The 18,314-nt window shown below is 29.5% G+C and overlaps 2 protein-coding genes across 2 annotated transcripts in view; one reads left to right on the forward strand and one right to left on the reverse strand.

Annotated features, from left to right (window-relative positions):
• Positions 1-15,035, forward strand: part of LOC111619652 (serine/arginine-rich splicing factor 12-like) — a 57,717-nt gene extending 42,682 nt beyond the window's left edge. Inside the window, exon 6 of the mRNA XM_023361414.1 lies at positions 14,709-15,035. Coding sequence (XP_023217182.1) covers positions 14,709-14,832 — 124 coding nt within the window. The 3' untranslated portion in view covers positions 14,833-15,035. The remainder of the gene's footprint in view (positions 1-14,708) is intronic.
• An 86-nt stretch (positions 15,036-15,121) lies between these two features.
• LOC111619653 (homeodomain-only protein-like) lies at positions 15,122-15,940 on the reverse strand. Its single transcript, XM_023361416.1, has 2 exons — positions 15,509-15,940; positions 15,122-15,307 (listed from the first exon to the last, which is right to left on the reverse strand). Exons 1-2 carry the CDS (start codon positions 15,671-15,673, stop codon positions 15,230-15,232), a joined length of 243 nt encoding a protein of 80 aa, XP_023217184.1. The 5' UTR covers positions 15,674-15,940; the 3' UTR covers positions 15,122-15,229.
• Between the last annotated feature and the right edge of the window lie 2,374 nt (positions 15,941-18,314).

An 18,314-nucleotide genomic window follows, 5' to 3' on the forward strand; every position in this document is an offset into this window, starting at 1 on the left:
TACGTATAAATGAAGAAAAGATGAGATCTCTCGTTTGGTTATTATTAAAAGTGATTCTAATTATTAGGTTTGAAGTTTTTGATAATTGAATTATCTCAAGTATATCCTTTTGAGTTATATCTTGTAAATTTAATGTATTAGTAATAAAGTTGAGTATTTCTGCTTTTGAAGTGGTTTTATGATTTGGGTAATTATACATAATTATATTGTTGTAACGATGTTCATTTGTTAACGAGTCCATTTTAAATTGTAAAAGTTCTTTATCCGTTTGTAATTTGTCTATTTCTTGCTTCAAACTATTAATCTCTGCTTCCATTTTTTTCTGAGTTTCTTTCGTTTCACGAATGTTTTCGTGAATAAAATCAAGTTCCTGTTTGATAATTACCATTTGGTTAAAGAGTTTATCGTTAGTTGTATTTATCAAATCAGATATTTTGTCCCAAAGCACGGAAGTAATGGTGTCTAAAGAAATGTCCGGTTTATTAGTCAAAATTTGTTCAGAAGTAGTTGACTCACCTGGAGTATCATTTGCACTAGTTTGCGATGATTTTCGATTATAATTCACTTCTTCGATGCATTCTTCTTGAAGGTTTTCTTCAGGGCAAAAGTTAAAGTCCATTATCGTTTTGCAACTTGATGAAGATGACTGGTTTTTCTTTGTTCCTGGTTGGGTACGGTTTAATGGAGGTCTTCCTCGTTTGAGTGGTGAACGTTGCATAGTAATTATTTTTATTATTGCCAATATAAGTTATAATAAATAATAACAATTTTAAGCTTATTAGTGATAGTTAACGTTTAAAAAAACGATTAAATTCTTATTCTTGGTGTAGAAAGCCGAGTGCTCTGAAAAATACGCCAGTAGCCTCGACGGAAGAACACGCCCCCCCAAATATAGTAAATATAATTAATGATTCATTGAGTCTGCTGCTGATATTTGTTTACTTTTTTGTTACGTGAAATATTAAAAGATTAGGATCCATTTTAAAATATAGTTGTTTAATTAATATGACTGAGCTGTTTTATTTAAAAGTTGTTTTTTAAAATACATTTAAAACTTAAATGTTATAATTATTTAAGTTTTGTTCCATTCCTTTTGAATGCTCTTTATAAAATTTTTGACAGTATTTCCTTCAATTATTGTGACTACTTTCTTCCATTTCATAGAAAATCTTTATTGTTAATGGTAATCTTTAATGTGTTTTTTTTGTATTTTGTTTTTTTTACAAGAGATAAAAATCTTTCTATTGGTTAGCATTGTGATACATTTGGTGAATTCATGTCTCCAGATACAAAATTGATTATATGCTGTTCCAGCCAACATACTGTGGATTTTGCATGTATGTAGTTGCTGAATCTGGCAAAAACAAAGTAAGGCCACAATGATTTCGTAAAAAAGATGAAGATTTTTTTAAACCATTCATTAATATAAATTTTTACATTAATATTTCCTTCTGTCACAAATGACAAACTTTTCAATCAACACTGGCAAATTACTTGCCATACCATGATATTTGAGCCAAACTTCTTGATACCAATTAATGTTTGAGATTATGGAAGAACTTCTCCATTAAATGCTGTATAATACTATGAGCCTGGAAGTGTTGAAAAGTCAGTCTTAATGTATGTTTTGATGTCTAAAACCAAAGAATCATTCTTTTTTCCAATTGAAGAATACAATTTTGAGTTCTAGTTTTAATTACCTTCTTTTGTTTTTCAGCCATTTTAGGTATTTTTGTTTTTTATATGATCTCATATTTGCATGCTGTTTAGTCCTTTGAATCATTGTTTGATTAGTTTCACAGTTTTTGTGATCTCTCTCACTGACATGCCATGTTTTTGGAAATGACTATCTTCTGGTTGAGTTGAGAGCTATGATCATCATATTTTCCAATGAAAGCTGGCTTTTGATAAATGGACATATTACAATACAGATTTACTACTTCATCTGCCATACTTTGGAAAATTTGTAGCTCTCTTGCTATGAAATGTCTTGGTTTTTCTGGATTTTTCAGCATTTCTCAACAATTGCTTTTTAACAGTCTATTTCATTCATTGTTTAAACCAATAGCATAATTACCGTATTTTATGGACTATAAGATGCACTTTTTTCTTCGAAAAATTGCCTCCAAAATTCAGGTGCGTCTTATACGCGAAATTAATATAAAAATGTCCAGTGTTTGATTTAAAATTCCCATGCCTTAAAAATGGCTATATATTTGATGCCGTGGGAACCTATCTCTGTCTGGCAACATTGAATTCAACTGGCAGCAGTGCACCAATGCGATGAACATGCGGGGTATCGGGATAGAATCGTCTGGATATATGATTCCCACACTTTTTCTCTTTTCAAAAGAGCAATGGTTGTCACCATAGCAACTTGGATCATGAGGTGACCAGTGGTTCTGAATCCACAACTGCGGATTGGCCAGCGATCCTCATGTGACCATCGTACGACCAGTGGACGTCCAATAGCGCTACTAAGCGTTGATTGGTTGATCAGTGTTTGCTTCAATCCATATAAAAGGATTGAATTTAGGCAGTAAATATTTTTCTTTTTTTTTTTTCAAATTGCTTAAAAATTAAGGTGCGTCTTATATTCCGTAAAATACAGTACTTTAATAAAACTGATAACAGAATTCTTATTTTAATTATTTGAAATTGTTGCTGCAGCAGCAACAAAAAAATTTAAACAAAAAAATTAATGTCTGTTTTGAATTTTATGGATTTCTATTGTTAAAAGAAAGAAGAGATTATTTGAAAGCATATCATTATTATTTTTGTATTATTAATGTTTTTATTAGTAAACTTTCTTTTAAATTTCACATACTTCTATTTGATATGAAAATCAAAATGTAATATTTAAAATTTAGTTATTACATAATGATGTGGTTTGATCAATAATTTAACATATAATTTTTATTTCATTTCATTTCAAATATCAAAAATGTTTCAAAGAAATAAAAAATTTAATTCAATTGAATTTAATTTAAAGGGTTAGCAAGAAATAACTTTCCCACTTCAGAGAGCTCTGGAGTGCTTTGTACTGCTCGAAATGAGAAAATTTGGACTACAGATAATTCAAATGATGCAGTTGACATTTCTTAAATAAAAAAAAAAAAAAGTACAAAAATCCGTCAATAGGTGCCATGGAGCGCACAGAAATATTGAATGTGTGTGCACATTAAATGTTGAATTTGTAGCACTGAAACTGCTCAATATGTCCTCCATTTTGAACAATGTGCTCTGATTGCAAAACCATATTTTCCACAGCTGAATGCAGTGAGTTTGCCAGAATATCCAGAACATGATACCAAATACTGTCCTTCAGATCTAGCAGAGATGCAAGTCTTCTACATTAGTCATTGTCCTTCAGGAAACCCCATAACCAAAAGTTGCAAGAGGTGATATCCGGCGAGCGAGGAGGCCAAGCATGCTGTAGGAAAATAATGGCTGATTACCCATGTGTCTGTGAAATGCTGTCTTACAAAGAGACCTTATGGTCTCAGAAATTCAGCTTGGGATGAAACTTGGCAGGTTAGTAGTATACCTCAAGGGTGCCCACCCAGAAGAATAGTAAAGTGCACTAGCTAGAAGATTCCGAGAAAAAGGGCTCCAAAGTTTTAAGTGCAGCTCATATACTGGTCGATTTTACACTATGGCAGCACAGTGAAATGACTGAGTCTGTAGTGAACTCGCTTGCCACGCGGGTGTTCTATATTCGATCCTACCTTCGGCTAACTTTTTAAATTGTTTTAAAAATTATAACAATTTTTAAATAAAGTTAATGACCTAAAAATAATATCAATTAAATCATAAATAATCTTTTTTTATTTATGAAATGACTGTTACAGCTAATTAAAATGTGAATTAACAATATAAAGATATTTTATTTTTAAAAAGTTGAATAATTTCAAATGCATTTTTAATGGAGGTAAATTAAAACTTTAATTACTATTGTCATTAAAAAGTTATTACAAATTTTAAGATATTATAAGCTGTAGAGAGGTTAAAAATNAAATGTAATATTTTTAACTTGAAGAAAGAATTATTATTTGATTTAATGTTAAAATTTTATTTCATTTTTAAATAAGTTATTATTATGGAATTTTTCTTCAGTTTTGAAACTTTAATAGATAAAAATATTTAGTCATATTTATTAAGAAAAATAAACATTCACCATGATGTGGAAATAATAATATTCTATTTATTATGCATATATTTCTGATTCTATAACAAAGAATATGTAAAGTTGAAGGATTAATTTTGTGCATATAAGTTCTCTCTCCCTCCTCCATGAACTTACATAGTATCATCTAACTAAGAAGTCAAGATTACTGAAATTTTATATTTCACTGCAGTATATAGATTTCTGTTAAACTTTTAAAATTTTTATTGAGATTTCTTTTACTTTTATCTTATTTAATTAAAAAAATTATTCAGAAAAATTCAATCAAGTAATATATTGATACTATGTGCATTTGAAGAAAAAAATTCATATTTGTTGTGCCAATGATAGTACAGTTTAAACTCTTAATACTTTTGCTGTATTTTCATTTAATCATATATCTTCATGTTACAATCACACTGAATCTGTCTATCTTAAAAACTTATTTTATCTCAAAATTAATTTTTTTCCCTACATTTTCAGCCTAAATTGAATATATTTTTCATGTTTATCTCAAATAATTAATTCTCAAAACCTCTATACTACAAATTATGGACCAAAGTGCCAATTAAATGTCAATCAAAGCTTAGTGACTACCTTTTCATAGCATAAATTGTAATCAAGAATTCTCTCTTGCAATACAGTACATAGCTACAACTAACAATGCTTTTCTCTGATTGCTACAAGTATGGCTTGTGTCTTGTTGGCCGAAGAAAGTCGATCATCAGAAATTACTTACAAATTATTTCTGTTAAGATGTGAAAAATGTTTTATTTATACTCAATACAGGTATGCACTGTACTTACTTACTTATTGTATTAATACAATACTATACCTCCAATCAAACCTATTACTGTTTACTCTGTAGGAACCTCTATTATCTCATTTGTCCCCCCTCATATGAGATTTGAGATAGACAGGTCAGCTGTATTAAAAAAATTTGCTTTCTATGTGGTTTTCATAATTTTTCTGGATTTGCAGCAAGTCATTAAAAATTGTTGTTGTTAACTTACAGTTAAAACTTTTAAATGTTTAACCTAATTGAAAGGTTGGAAAAAATTTTCATCTTCCAATCTATTTATAAAAGCAAAGTTTTTGTGATCAAAAACTAGGGTACAGTTGAGAGATTTAAATAATGAAAGTATCAAAAAATTATAAGGTAATTTTTAATGTTTGTTTTCTGTACTGTTATATGGAAAGTATTTAGTTTGAAGAGAGAGAACAATTATGTAAAAAAAAATCTAGATTAAATTGGCATAGTTATTTACATAATATATGTATATAATATAACCAACAACTTTATTTTAAATAAAGGCAATCTTAGGTGTGTGTGTTACAAGATTATACACCCAAACTAAGTTTTTCTCCTTGCTCTGAGTAGGAAGCTATTTTTTCCTTGGCTGGATAAGCTACCAACACACCCCATAAACCACAGATAATCCACATGTATCTTCATTGTGGTCATCTATAATCCCTCAGACCTACCACTTTTCTCAATACATAGTTTTCTTACTATATATATATATATATATATATATATATTCAAATAGATCAAAGTTAAGTATAAAAAGTTTGATTGATAAATATAGATAAGAATACAATTCCTTGAATGTTTGGTTTATTAAATTTAACAGTTTAAGAAAAATATGGTGTAATTTTATGCAAATTAAAATGTTACTTTTGTATTTAAATGTAAAGCATCCATATCTCTTCCATGATTTTTATGATTTACATACATGCTAATTGTAGTTTATAGTTGCTTTATTTTGATTTATGCATAAAGATTTTGACTGGTACCTTAATTATTTTCTAGAAACTAGTAGTTGGTTCATTTGAACTAAAAGTGATTGATTATTCAATTAACTAAGAAATCATTTGATATCAAATGATTTTATATTCAGACATCTCATGATTTAATCTTTAAATAAATAAACATCCAAAATTCAAATCTATAGTTGAAATTTCAAAGTATAAATTTCCCATGAGGGATCAGTTTTATTCTTAATAAATAAATAATAAAAATACAGGAAATTACAGCCTGTAATTTCCAAAATATCTAGCAACACCTTTAATAATAATTTACAGTTTAAAATTTTAAAATAGTTAAATTTTAAATTAATTAAATAACTCTAAATGACTCAACATTTTGAAAATAAATAAAATGAACTAGTTAGACTTTTTATATTTTGCAATAAGTGTAAAAAATGCACTTATTAATTGTAGAAAAATAGTTCATATGCTTTTAGAGGCTATATGTAACTATTTGTGAAATCATTGTTCTGGTAATTGGATTTTTTAAATTCATTTTTACCATTTACTATTCAAAAATTTTCTTTTGAGTATGAAATTACATTTACTGTATATTCATATTCATGTGACCTGACATTACATAATTTGAAAATATTAAAGTAATAAAATTGTTATTTCTTAAAATATTTTGGCTTATTTGTTAAGTGTTAGAAAATGCATATTTTTTTTTTCCATAGTTAACCAAAACTGAGAATAAGTTAGTTTATTATGTGGCATTTCTTTATATACTATAATTCAGAAATGATTGAGTAAGCTTTTCCTTTCTGTAATTATCATCACGGACAACACCTATTTACACTGACAATATTTATATTATCAAATTGTTAGCTGTTGAAATTTTTGTGACTTTTCTAATGTATTCGTTTTTCTGTTTCTGGAAACAGTCTTCTGATCTGTTTGTCCTTGATGGATTATTGTTTTTTCACAATGAAAAGACATGTACAATTTTGCTTCTTTGTGGTGTATTCTATATGTGACGAAGATGTAAGGGGGGGTTTTTTAAATCATCAAGGGATCAAGATTCAACTTATAAGTTGAACCTCAAATGTTCTTGAATGATTTACTTCAAGTATAATAAACTGTCTTTACCACTTTGCTTTGATTAATTTACAAGAGGTGCTTCTTGCAAATTAATTAAAAATAATCTAGTTATATATTCAAAATATATATATAGTTTGTATTTTACAATCTGTTTAGAAAATTGAACTAAAGATATGGTACTTTATAAATAAACCAAAATATTCTTAATGAAATTTAATTATTTTTGTAGTTAGTTTTTTAAAACTGCAGTACATACCTTTCATCTTATAAATATTTTTTTGATCTTTGAAAATCCTGCAGAATTTGCAAGAATTTTGTTGTTTTAATTCTATGATGTGCTACTCTTAATCAATCAGAAATTGTCATCTTTATTGCAAAGATGTGCCAACCAGTCTTAATCTGTTAGATTATCTTTCCTAATGCATGAACACTCAGGACAACTGACTTGCTTTGATTGATTTCTAATAATCTTCTCTTTACAATTAGTTTTAGAGTAACAAGTAGTAGTATCTACCAAAGGTGGTAGCACATTGATGCTGTCAGTCATCATTTTCCAAAACATGTCTCATTGTTCACACTGAATGGCAAGTATTGTTGACAGCTGTTGAATTTATCAATATACAGTGCCATAATGAACAAAATAATGTGTGACAAATGGTATGCAGAAAATCTAATGATAATTTGCATCATTGTTTGGTACTATATTTTACTGTGTATACAGAGTATAGTCAAAATTAATTACAAGATAATTTTGTTTTGTAATTCTACATTCTTATTCTTACATTGTTAATATTTTAAAATTTTTCCATAAAACCATTACAAGTTTTTTTAGTAAAGTAAGAGTAAAAATTGTCTATTATTCTGATCTAAATTTGTTTTCTTTAGATTTAAGTATATATATATATATATATAGAAGTTTAATTACAGAAAGGGCAAAAATTACTGATCATTATTGGTGTTTGTTGGCATTGTATCTGAACCAAGAGCATGTTGTAATTTACATAATGATGTTGTTGCTAAAAGTTTCAGTAATGCTAAGAATTTCCTTGCTTGTACATAATAAAAGTTAACAATCTGTAATTAATTTTGTTAATTGTAGGAAATTTTTTTTCTTGCTGTTAAATGCTGTGCTGATGTAGTTTTGTTTAAAATGAAAGTTATTTATACAAGAAAACATTTAATGTACACTGTATTATTTTATTGGCATATTTCAAGTGTTTAGCTGTATACTTTTATACCTGATTGTACTGAACAATGGCATGAATACTTAACTGGCACCTGCAAAGATGCAGAGAGGGGCCAGGGATGACAATTGCTTCTATCATCAATTTAACCAATTTTATGAGTTTACTTCATAGAGTTTTTTGTAAGTTGAAATTGAAATTAGAAAAATATACAGTGGTGCCTTGTACTCTGAATTTCATTCCAGGAGGCTGTTTAAACTCTTGCATATTTTAAGTTCAAATCAATTTTCCTCATTAGAAATAATAGAAAGTGAATTAATGTGTTTCCAGAACTAAACAATACTCTTTTGATAAATATTGTGTGCGCACACTTTAAGATAAAAATGAAAGTTAAATACCCTAAATAATAATTTAAACAATAATAATGAAAACAATACATAAAATACATAAATGCTGTATAATAAAATTAAAATTGCATTTTATTATTACAGTATTTACTGTATTTTAGTGAGGAGAGGTGATGGTTTGTTTGTTAAGGTCATTATGTAGCTTCCTCACAAATAATCATCTTGGACATATTGCTTCTCATTTATCTATACTAGGAGGTGTTTTTCCATCTCAATAATGTGCAATTTCCTGGAGGTCAACGTTGTCACATCTTTAGCCACATTTTCTGCTTTTATCATGTCCTTATTAATAAGATGGTGCACACTGCTGACTTCAGCATCTTAAACATGACCACCAAAACTACCATATGTGAACTTAGAACAGAGTACCTCTTTCTTGTTTTTAAAAAAAGTTCCTTTTTCATCTCAATCGTTGATACAACAACCTTCCTTTTAGGCTTTGTTGCTTCCACACACTTCTTGGATGCCATGGTTATATATGTAACCAAACATCAAAAATACAGTGAAAAAGCACTGAAAGCACAAGTGTAATGCAAGAGATGCTTTCACATTGAGAGAGAGATGACAGGTACACAATAGATGGCATTTATACAGCAAGTGTGCGATGTCACTGCACATGTAGTTTGAAAGTACTACACTGAATGTAGCATTTGCTAAATTATACCTTGAGTTCAAACAAACTGGAATGTTTGGAGTATGAGGTATCACTGTACTAAGAAACATTGCAGGGCTAGATTGTATATATTCTTATTTAAAAAATAATTAAGATAATTCCAGATCTAATAATTTGAATCCTTTAGTATTTTCTATACTGATAGGAATAATAGTAATTGTGAATGAGTGATCTTTCAGTCATAATTCCCCTTGTATGTTAAGTGATATTGGGAAACAAAACTTATTTTGAGGTTATTTACCAGTTTCCTGTGTGATCCCCATCGTCATATACCCGCTCTAGAGTTGTCATTGAAAAATATCAGTCTGGGTTTATACAGTTTAGAAGGTATCCTGTTCTGTTTTTTCCAGTTTGAAATTTATTGTAGATGCAATTTTGCATTAGTTTGAAATATTTAATGATTTCTTCTTTATTGAAAATGTTTAATTCTGCAATAATCTCTCATTGATTATCTTATAATAGATGTAAGAGTTATACAGTTTGTAACAAAATGATAGCCACATTGAATTGGTCTGATTTTTATTTTCTATGTATTGAAGACTAAAAAGCAGTGTTGCTATAGAACATGCAGAAAGCTAAAATATTTATAACTAAATAATAATAGAAATAAAATAACAAAAGTATAGACACAGTTACCATAATTGTAAAATTTAAGATAAAAATGTAAAACTAATAAGAAATATCATCATTAGTTCAAATGACTGCAATACAACTGTTGCACATTGACATCATCAGACAATTCAATGATGATATTGACATTATCTCATAGCATGACCTGCTGAGCTGAGCTGAGAAAATAAACTGTATCATCGTTGTAGACAGTTTCATATTTTCTATTGCTCCAGGTGAAATGATGCTCTAGACTGCACACCATTTTATCCCAAATATTCTCAATAGAATTGAGAACAGAGTGAAGTGCTAGCTATGGCAACAACTGCACATTATGAATGGAAAACCATTTTAAAGTAGAGCGGACTTTACAGATGCTAGCATTATCCTGCTGGAAAACAGGATTATCTCCTGATATGATACCTCCTAAATTTGCTCTGCCTTTGCTATTATACTCTCACCTGTCGAAAATAAAAACCGAAGCAAAATTAACGAGTGCCTGCCCGATAGTCTCGCGAATACTATAAAAGAATTTTTTCTGTCAGAAAAACAAAAGGCTGGAATTACAAGGGAGAGTTTCAAAGTTCGGAGGAATACTAATCCGATCAGTATATACCGGGTTGAGCATCGATGTCGACGTCTCCCGCGCTCCGAAAAGTTCCGAATTGTTGCCTGAAGACAAGGAATTTTATGTTGCTGCTGCTTGTGTTTGTTCTGTGAGGTGTTCGTTGTCTGAACATAAAAATCTTTCGAGAAAAGTGTTCGTTAATCGATCACCCACTGTATACTTTAAATTGACTTTTTCAATAAATCAATTAGTATTTTGAAAAATATTCATTAAAATCAAATTTAATGAAAGTTCAATTAGTAATTTTTAGATATTCGTAAAAAGTTTGGAGAAAAGATATTGAAATTTTTTATAAGAATAATTAGATCAAACAAGTAAGTTTGATTAAAACAAAAGAGCAGGCCAGATGCATGTATTTGGCAATTTCGGGATTCTTATCTTTTTAATTTCGGGATTCAATAATTCAATATAAATTGATTTTAGTTCAATCTTTATTTTACAGGAAACAAGTGTATATCAGTATTGAAGTTGCATGTAAACCGTAACACTCGAGTTACAAATAATGATTGTGTGTTATGAAAAATTATGATTATATAGCAATTAGTGTTCTCTCAAATTAGCCGAAACGATTGAATTCGAAAAATTAAATGCCGAACATGTTTTTTTTCAAAATGTTTTGAACTAAAAGTTTGAATTAGTGATTAGGTAATTTTTCGTTTTTAAATATAAAACATTTGAGGAAAAATATTTTTAAAAAGTGCTGTTTATCTATAGTAAAAACGAAGACCAACATAATATAATTGTCTATTTGTCGGTTATTATTTGAAAGTAAGATGAAAATTTCAAACGAATGAACATTAATGAGAGGGAGAATCCCTAAGAACCGCGACCTCAGATATACTTTTGATTAATAAAAATTGTGACTATGAGAGTTCAGCTCATTTATTTTTTTTTATAAAGTTGCAGAAAATAATAATAGAAATAAAATAACAAAAGTATAGACACAGTTACCATAATTGTAAAATTTAAGATAAAAATGTAAAACTAATAAGAAATATCATCATTAGTTCAAATGACTGCAATACAACTGTTGCACATTGACATCATCAGACAATTCAATGATGATANTTTAAGATAAAAATGAAAGTTAAATACCCTAAATAATAATTTAAACAATAATAATGAAAACAATACATAAAATACATAAATGCTGTATAATAAAATTAAAATTGCATTTTATTATTACAGTATTTACTGTATTTTAGTGAGGAGAGGTGATGGTTTGTTTGTTAAGGTCATTATGTAGCTTCCTCACAAATAATCATCTTGGACATATTGCCAGCAAATTGCTTCTCATTTATCTATACTAGGAGGTGTTTTTCCATCTCAATAATGTGCAATTTCCTGGAGGTCAACGTTGTCACATCTTTAGCCACATTTTCTGCTTTTATCATGTCCTTATTAATAAGATGGTGCACACTGCTGACTTCAGCATCTTAAACATGACCACCAAAACTACCATATGTGAACTGAGAACAGAGTACCTCTTTCTTGTTTTTAAAAAAAGTTCCTTTTTCATCTCAATCGTTGATACAACAACCTTCCTTTTAGGCTTTGTTGCTTCCACACACTTCTTGGATGCCATGGTTATATATGTAACCAAACATCAAAAATACAGTGAAAAAGCACTGAAAGCACAAGTGTAATGCAAGAGATGCTTTCACATTGAGAGAGAGATGACAGGTACACAATAGATGGCATTTATACAGCAAGTGTGCGATGTCACTGCACATGTAGTTTGAAAGTACTACACTGAATGTAGCATTTGCTAAATTATACCTTGAGTTCAAACAAACTGGAATGTTTGGAGTATGAGGTATCACTGTACTAAGAAACATTGCAGGGCTAGATTGTATATATTCTTATTTAAAAAATAATTAAGATAATTCCAGATCTAATAATTTGAATCCTTTAGTATTTTCTATACTGATAGGAATAATAGTAATTGTGAATGAGTGATCTTTCAGTCATAATTCCCCTTGTATGTTAAGTGATATTGGGAAACAAAACTTATTTTGAGGTTATTTACCAGTTTCCTGTGTGATCCCCATCGTCATATACCCGCTCTAGAGTTGTCATTGAAAAATATCAGTCTGGGTTTATACAGTTTAGAAGGTATCCTGTTCTGTTTTTTCCAGTTTGAAATTTATTGTAGATGCAATTTTGCATTAGTTTGAAATATTTAATGATTTCTTCTTTATTGAAAATGTTTAATTCTGCAATAATCTCTCATTGATTATCTTATAATAGATGTAAGAGTTATACAGTTTGTAACAAAATGATAGCCACATTGAATTGGTCTGATTTTTATTTTCTATGTATTGAAGACTAAAAAGCAGTGTTGCTATAGAACATGCAGAAAGCTAAAATATTTATAACTAAATAATAATAGAAATAAAATAACAAAAGTATAGACACAGTTACCATAATTGTAAAATTTAAGATAAAAATGTAAAACTAATAAGAAATATCATCATTAGTTCAAATGACTGCAATACAACTGTTGCACATTGACATCATCAGACAATTCAATGATGATATTGACATTATCTCATAGCATGACCTGCTGAGCTGAGCTGAGAAAATAAACTGTATCATCGTTGTAGACAGTTTCATATTTTCTATTGCTCCAGGTGAAATGATGCTCTAGACTGCACACCATTTTATCCCAAATATTCTCAATAGAATTGAGAACAGAGTGAAGTGCTAGCTATGGCAACAACTGCACATTATGAATGGAAAACCATTTTAAAGTAGAGCGGACTTTACAGATGCTAGCATTATCCTGCTGGAAAACAGGATTATCTCCTGATATGATACCTCCTAAATTTGCTCTGCCTTTGCTATTATACTCTCACCTGTCGAAAATAAAAACCGAAGCAAAATTAACGAGTGCCTGCCCGATAGTCTCGCGAATACTATAAAAGAATTTTTTCTGTCAGAAAAACAAAAGGCTGGAATTACAAGGGAGAGTTTCAAAGTTCGGAGGAATACTAATCCGATCAGTATATACCGGGTTGAGCATCGATGTCGACGTCTCCCGCGCTCCGAAAAGTTCCGAATTGTTGCCTGAAGACAAGGAATTTTATGTTGCTGCTGCTTGTGTTTGTTCTGTGAGGTGTTCGTTGTCTGAACATAAAAATCTTTCGAGAAAAGTGTTCGTTAATCGATCACCCACTGTATACTTTAAATTGACTTTTTCAATAAATCAATTAGTATTTTGAAAAATATTCATTAAAATCAAATTTAATGAAAGTTCAATTAGTAATTTTTAGATATTCGTAAAAAGTTTGGAGAAAAGATATTGAAATTTTTTATAAGAATAATTAGATCAAACAAGTAAGTTTGATTAAAACAAAAGAGCAGGCCAGATGCATGTATTTGGCAATTTCGGGATTCTTATCTTTTTAATTTCGGGATTCAATAATTCAATATAAATTGATTTTAGTTCAATCTTTATTTTACAGGAAACAAGTGTATATCAGTATTGAAGTTGCATGTAAACCGTAACACTCGAGTTACAAATAATGATTGTGTGTTATGAAAAATTATGATTATATAGCAATTAGTGTTCTCTCAAATTAGCCGAAACGATTGAATTCGAAAAATTAAATGCCGAACATGTTTTTTTTCAAAATGTTTTGAACTAAAAGTTTGAATTAGTGATTAGGTAATTTTTCGTTTTTAAATATAAAACATTTGAGGAAAAATATTTTTAAAAAGTGCTGTTTATCTATAGTAAAAACGAAGACCAACATAATATAATTGTCTATTTGTCGGTTATTATTTGAAAGTAAGATGAAAATTTCAAACGAATGAACATTAATGAGAGGGAGAATCCCTAAGAACCGCGACCTCAGATATACTTTTGATTAATAAAAATTGTGACTATGAGAGTTCAGCTCATTTATTTTTTTTATAAAGTTGCAGAAAATAATAATAGAAAGGAGGGAAAATTAACTTTTATAGTACGAGTGAATAAATCAATAACTATTTAATATTAAAATCGTTTTTTTTTGTACAAATGCAAATAATAGTTTATGGCTTTAGACTAGAATGAAAAATACCGACCCATTTACATAAGAACTTAAAATAAGTTATAAATGCAAGGAATATCTGCGAATAGTCTATTAAGAATGCATATAATAATTACGTGCCGCCTTGAATAATTGTTCGTATTTTATATTTATAGGTCACGATCCCATTCTCATTCCCATTCCCCCCAAGAAAACGATCAGACTAGATTAAGCGACAAACAAGATCAATCCCCGGAATGTCCAGCGGATTCCGAAGACGAAAGAAAATCTCCAGAATAAAATTAAAAACAACCGTCATTCTTTTCTGGTCTGTGTATGTTTTATTAAGAGTGTACCATCTGCACGGTCATTTTGTGACAGTATACTTTGTTCTTAATTGGTGTTTTTTTATGTAGTAACCTGTTTCGATTAAATGAAACGAGAATGGTTAGTTTAAACACTTGGCTTTTTACAGCATAAATAAAGTAACTGTTTTTAATAAATTATTGCCAAAATTTTTGTCTGTGTATACACACACGAGAGACGCCTGTGTGTTTAAATCATTATATACACACAAAGGGAAAGGCCGCGATTTTCAATGATAATTTTATTTACAAAATATACAGTTTAGAAATAGCTGAAATTATGGGATGACATAAAAAGTCTCGATTTTCCGAAACTTGTGATATGTGCGATTTTATTCGTACACATTTTTTCCATTGGCGGGAAGACCCTGGGACTGTCTCCAGCGTGCCAGTCGATGTTCAAACCATGTCTGAAAAATTTAGAGTACACAAGTTAAATTATTTAAAGTGTAGGAAGATATTTTAAATTCCAGTTTTTTTTACATTATAAATGAACCTCGTGAATTCAGACACGTGTTCAATTAAAATTGCTCGGTTTATTGTTTTTATAAATGACGTTTGTTTTCATATAAATTAATATGGAACTTGACACGTAACAAAAATCAACCCACCTTGACTTCTCTAGGGCTTAATCCGACTTCGGCCGCTAATATCACGAGGTCAGTAGGATGAACATTCTTATTTTCCTGAAACACTTTCTCCAATTGATGTTCCTGATAACTTTTGGTAAGAGGAAGTTTATAAGCGGGCGACAACTGAGCGTGAATCGCAGACATTTGGAATTTGTCCGATTTCTCCGTAATCCGTTTTATAAATGCCACCTGCCGATGACGTAGAAATGACCTTGGCACTCTGCCCAGGGTCGTTATGACATCACGAGACAAGCCGGTAGCCAGGGTCGCCACTTCACTCCCCCACTCAACCTAATTTTCCTCTTCGTCCCGCACTTTTGCCATATAAGGATGTATCGGAGGTGGTCGCAATGTGTTGCGTTCGATGGCAAACGGCTTTTCGAGTTCTTTCACGTTCGTCGGCAAATTTATGAACAAATCTTTATCACATATAAACAAAATGTTTATTCAAAATATTAACACTGCCGTATATAATGTTCGTATTTTACAATTACGGAATTTTAGTAACGTGGCCCTTTACCGTCCATTGATTTTAAGCTTAAATTGTAAACAATCTCATTTAAATTTGAACATTAAGCACAAATTATCAAAGTTGTGTCGGCGAAACATTTCTCGCGAATATAAATGAATGGAAGCCATTTTTTAAAAAATGGTTTTACCGTTTCACAATTATGCCGAACAGTGTAATTACCCGTAGAAATTAGGGTCAATGCATGGATTTTGTAAATCGCCCTTATTTCTTAAAAAGTTGTCGACCTCACGATTTTAATAATATAATCATTAGCAAACTACTTATTCTAAACGGTTGCGCGTGTCGTCATCAAATATTAACGTTAATGTCATTGCATATTTGAGTCTCGCCTGTCGAGGGTTTTCCCCCTTCGTTTTAAGTGGACTCGTTTACATCAGATGTAGTGCGATGGCACGAAACTCGTTGGTTTCACCTATTTTCACACGAAAAATTGCGAAAAAGTCCAAGTTAAGAAAGTTTTGTGCCAAAAATTCTTTAACGCACTTCCGTTTCGGGAGAAAAAAATTAACAACGCAACATTATTCCTAACTTCCTCCTTTACGATCGAAGGTCAAAATAGGTATTGCATAATTTTAGACGTTGCGTATATCGAATTTACGCTGGAGGCATTAAAAAAAAGTGTGTAAGAACAATTTTATAAACTACATAAAATCGAAACATTTTCCTCTAATTTAAAAAATTTATTAAACTAAACCCATTACAAAAGCTTTCGATTATATCGTATAAAACAATACGCTTACATAATACACTATTTGAAAAAAGTTGTGCTGATTGTAGTTGTGTACTACAAGAAAAACTTGCATTAAATAAATGTGCATCAAAAATGATACAATCAACATATATATATAAATGTTGCATAAACATTCTTCCAAGTGTTAGTCATGTGAATTTCTCAAAAACATTTTTTATAGATAAATCATATCCTGCAGGAAACATTTACATTTTAAACTAAATATATAAAAAAATTACATTTACATTTTTCAATTTAAAAAATAACTGCAATAAGTCAGTAAACTGATGATTCACCAGTTTACTGACTGAGTTTAAATGAATAATTTGCATTCTTAGTGTAGTTATGTTCTTTTTCACACCACCAATTTTTAAAAAAGCCTTGTTAATGGATAACAAGAAAGAAAAACTTATTTTTACTTTTTTGTAGAAAAAGGTCTCAAATATTTTATTTAGCAAATTATAACTGTTTAATCAATTAATTACATAATTATTAATTAAAAAATATTTCTATCGTAATTTTTTGACTAAACTCATAAAATTTTGACTAAGCTTCATAAAATTCATGTTCAATATTCTTATATATTTAGATCTCTTTTCTAAAATAAATGTTGTATTTAAATGAGTATAAATTCAGACATTCAAAAATTATAAAGGAAAAAATGTTTCATCTGCCATATTAAATACTTAGTGCAATTTGTGTTTCATTTAAAATATGTTGTTGTAGGTATTAGCAGATAACAAAATTCACATTGTGTGACTTATTGCAGTTAATAAAAGCTCTTGCTCTATTAATAAATCTGTCCACATTCTGGATGTCAGTACTACCTGCCAGTGGAGGATCTGGATTCGAATCAATGCATATTCCTAAAATTACATGAACTGAAATTTATAACCTATCCACTCAGGATGGACTAGACTAGTCTATGATTAAGATATATGGCTAGCAAAAATTTAATGTGTTTTGCAGTGATTAATTGATCCATTTATCATCTGTTTTTTGACATTGCTATTGGCAGTAATCATCTTAGACATTAATATTACTTTATTGCTGACCATTATGACAGTATTAGTTAAATTTTATTAATTATAAAAAAAATGTGTGTGATATATTCAAATTAATTGGAAAAAAATTAAGGTTGAATGAAAGAATTGGTCTTGTTAGCCATTAATCTTTACAATACTGTTAGGTAACATGTTTTTTCTATGGCAAATGACAAATTGCACATACTACTAATATATAATTATGTTTTGATAATATAAATGCGAATATGATATTGACGATTAAAAAAAAGATATGCAAATACTATGCAACTAGAATCTATTTACCTGGTAGGTTCCAAAGACCAGATACGAGTCAACATGACAGTTTAGCTGATTAGTGCATTTGGTGTAATGTAAAATGTTTAACTGAACAAAAAATTATAACTACATGCCAAATTTATAGCCAAGAACAGGTTTTCAAAATGTTTATGCAATTTACATTATACATCAATTTAAAATGTAATGTTTTAAATAAATAGA

Source organism: Centruroides sculpturatus, unplaced genomic scaffold (assembly GCF_000671375.1).
Source record: "Centruroides sculpturatus isolate CEXI.00-Female unplaced genomic scaffold, Cexi_2.0 scaffold25, whole genome shotgun sequence".
NCBI lineage: Eukaryota > Metazoa > Arthropoda > Arachnida > Scorpiones > Buthidae > Centruroides > Centruroides sculpturatus.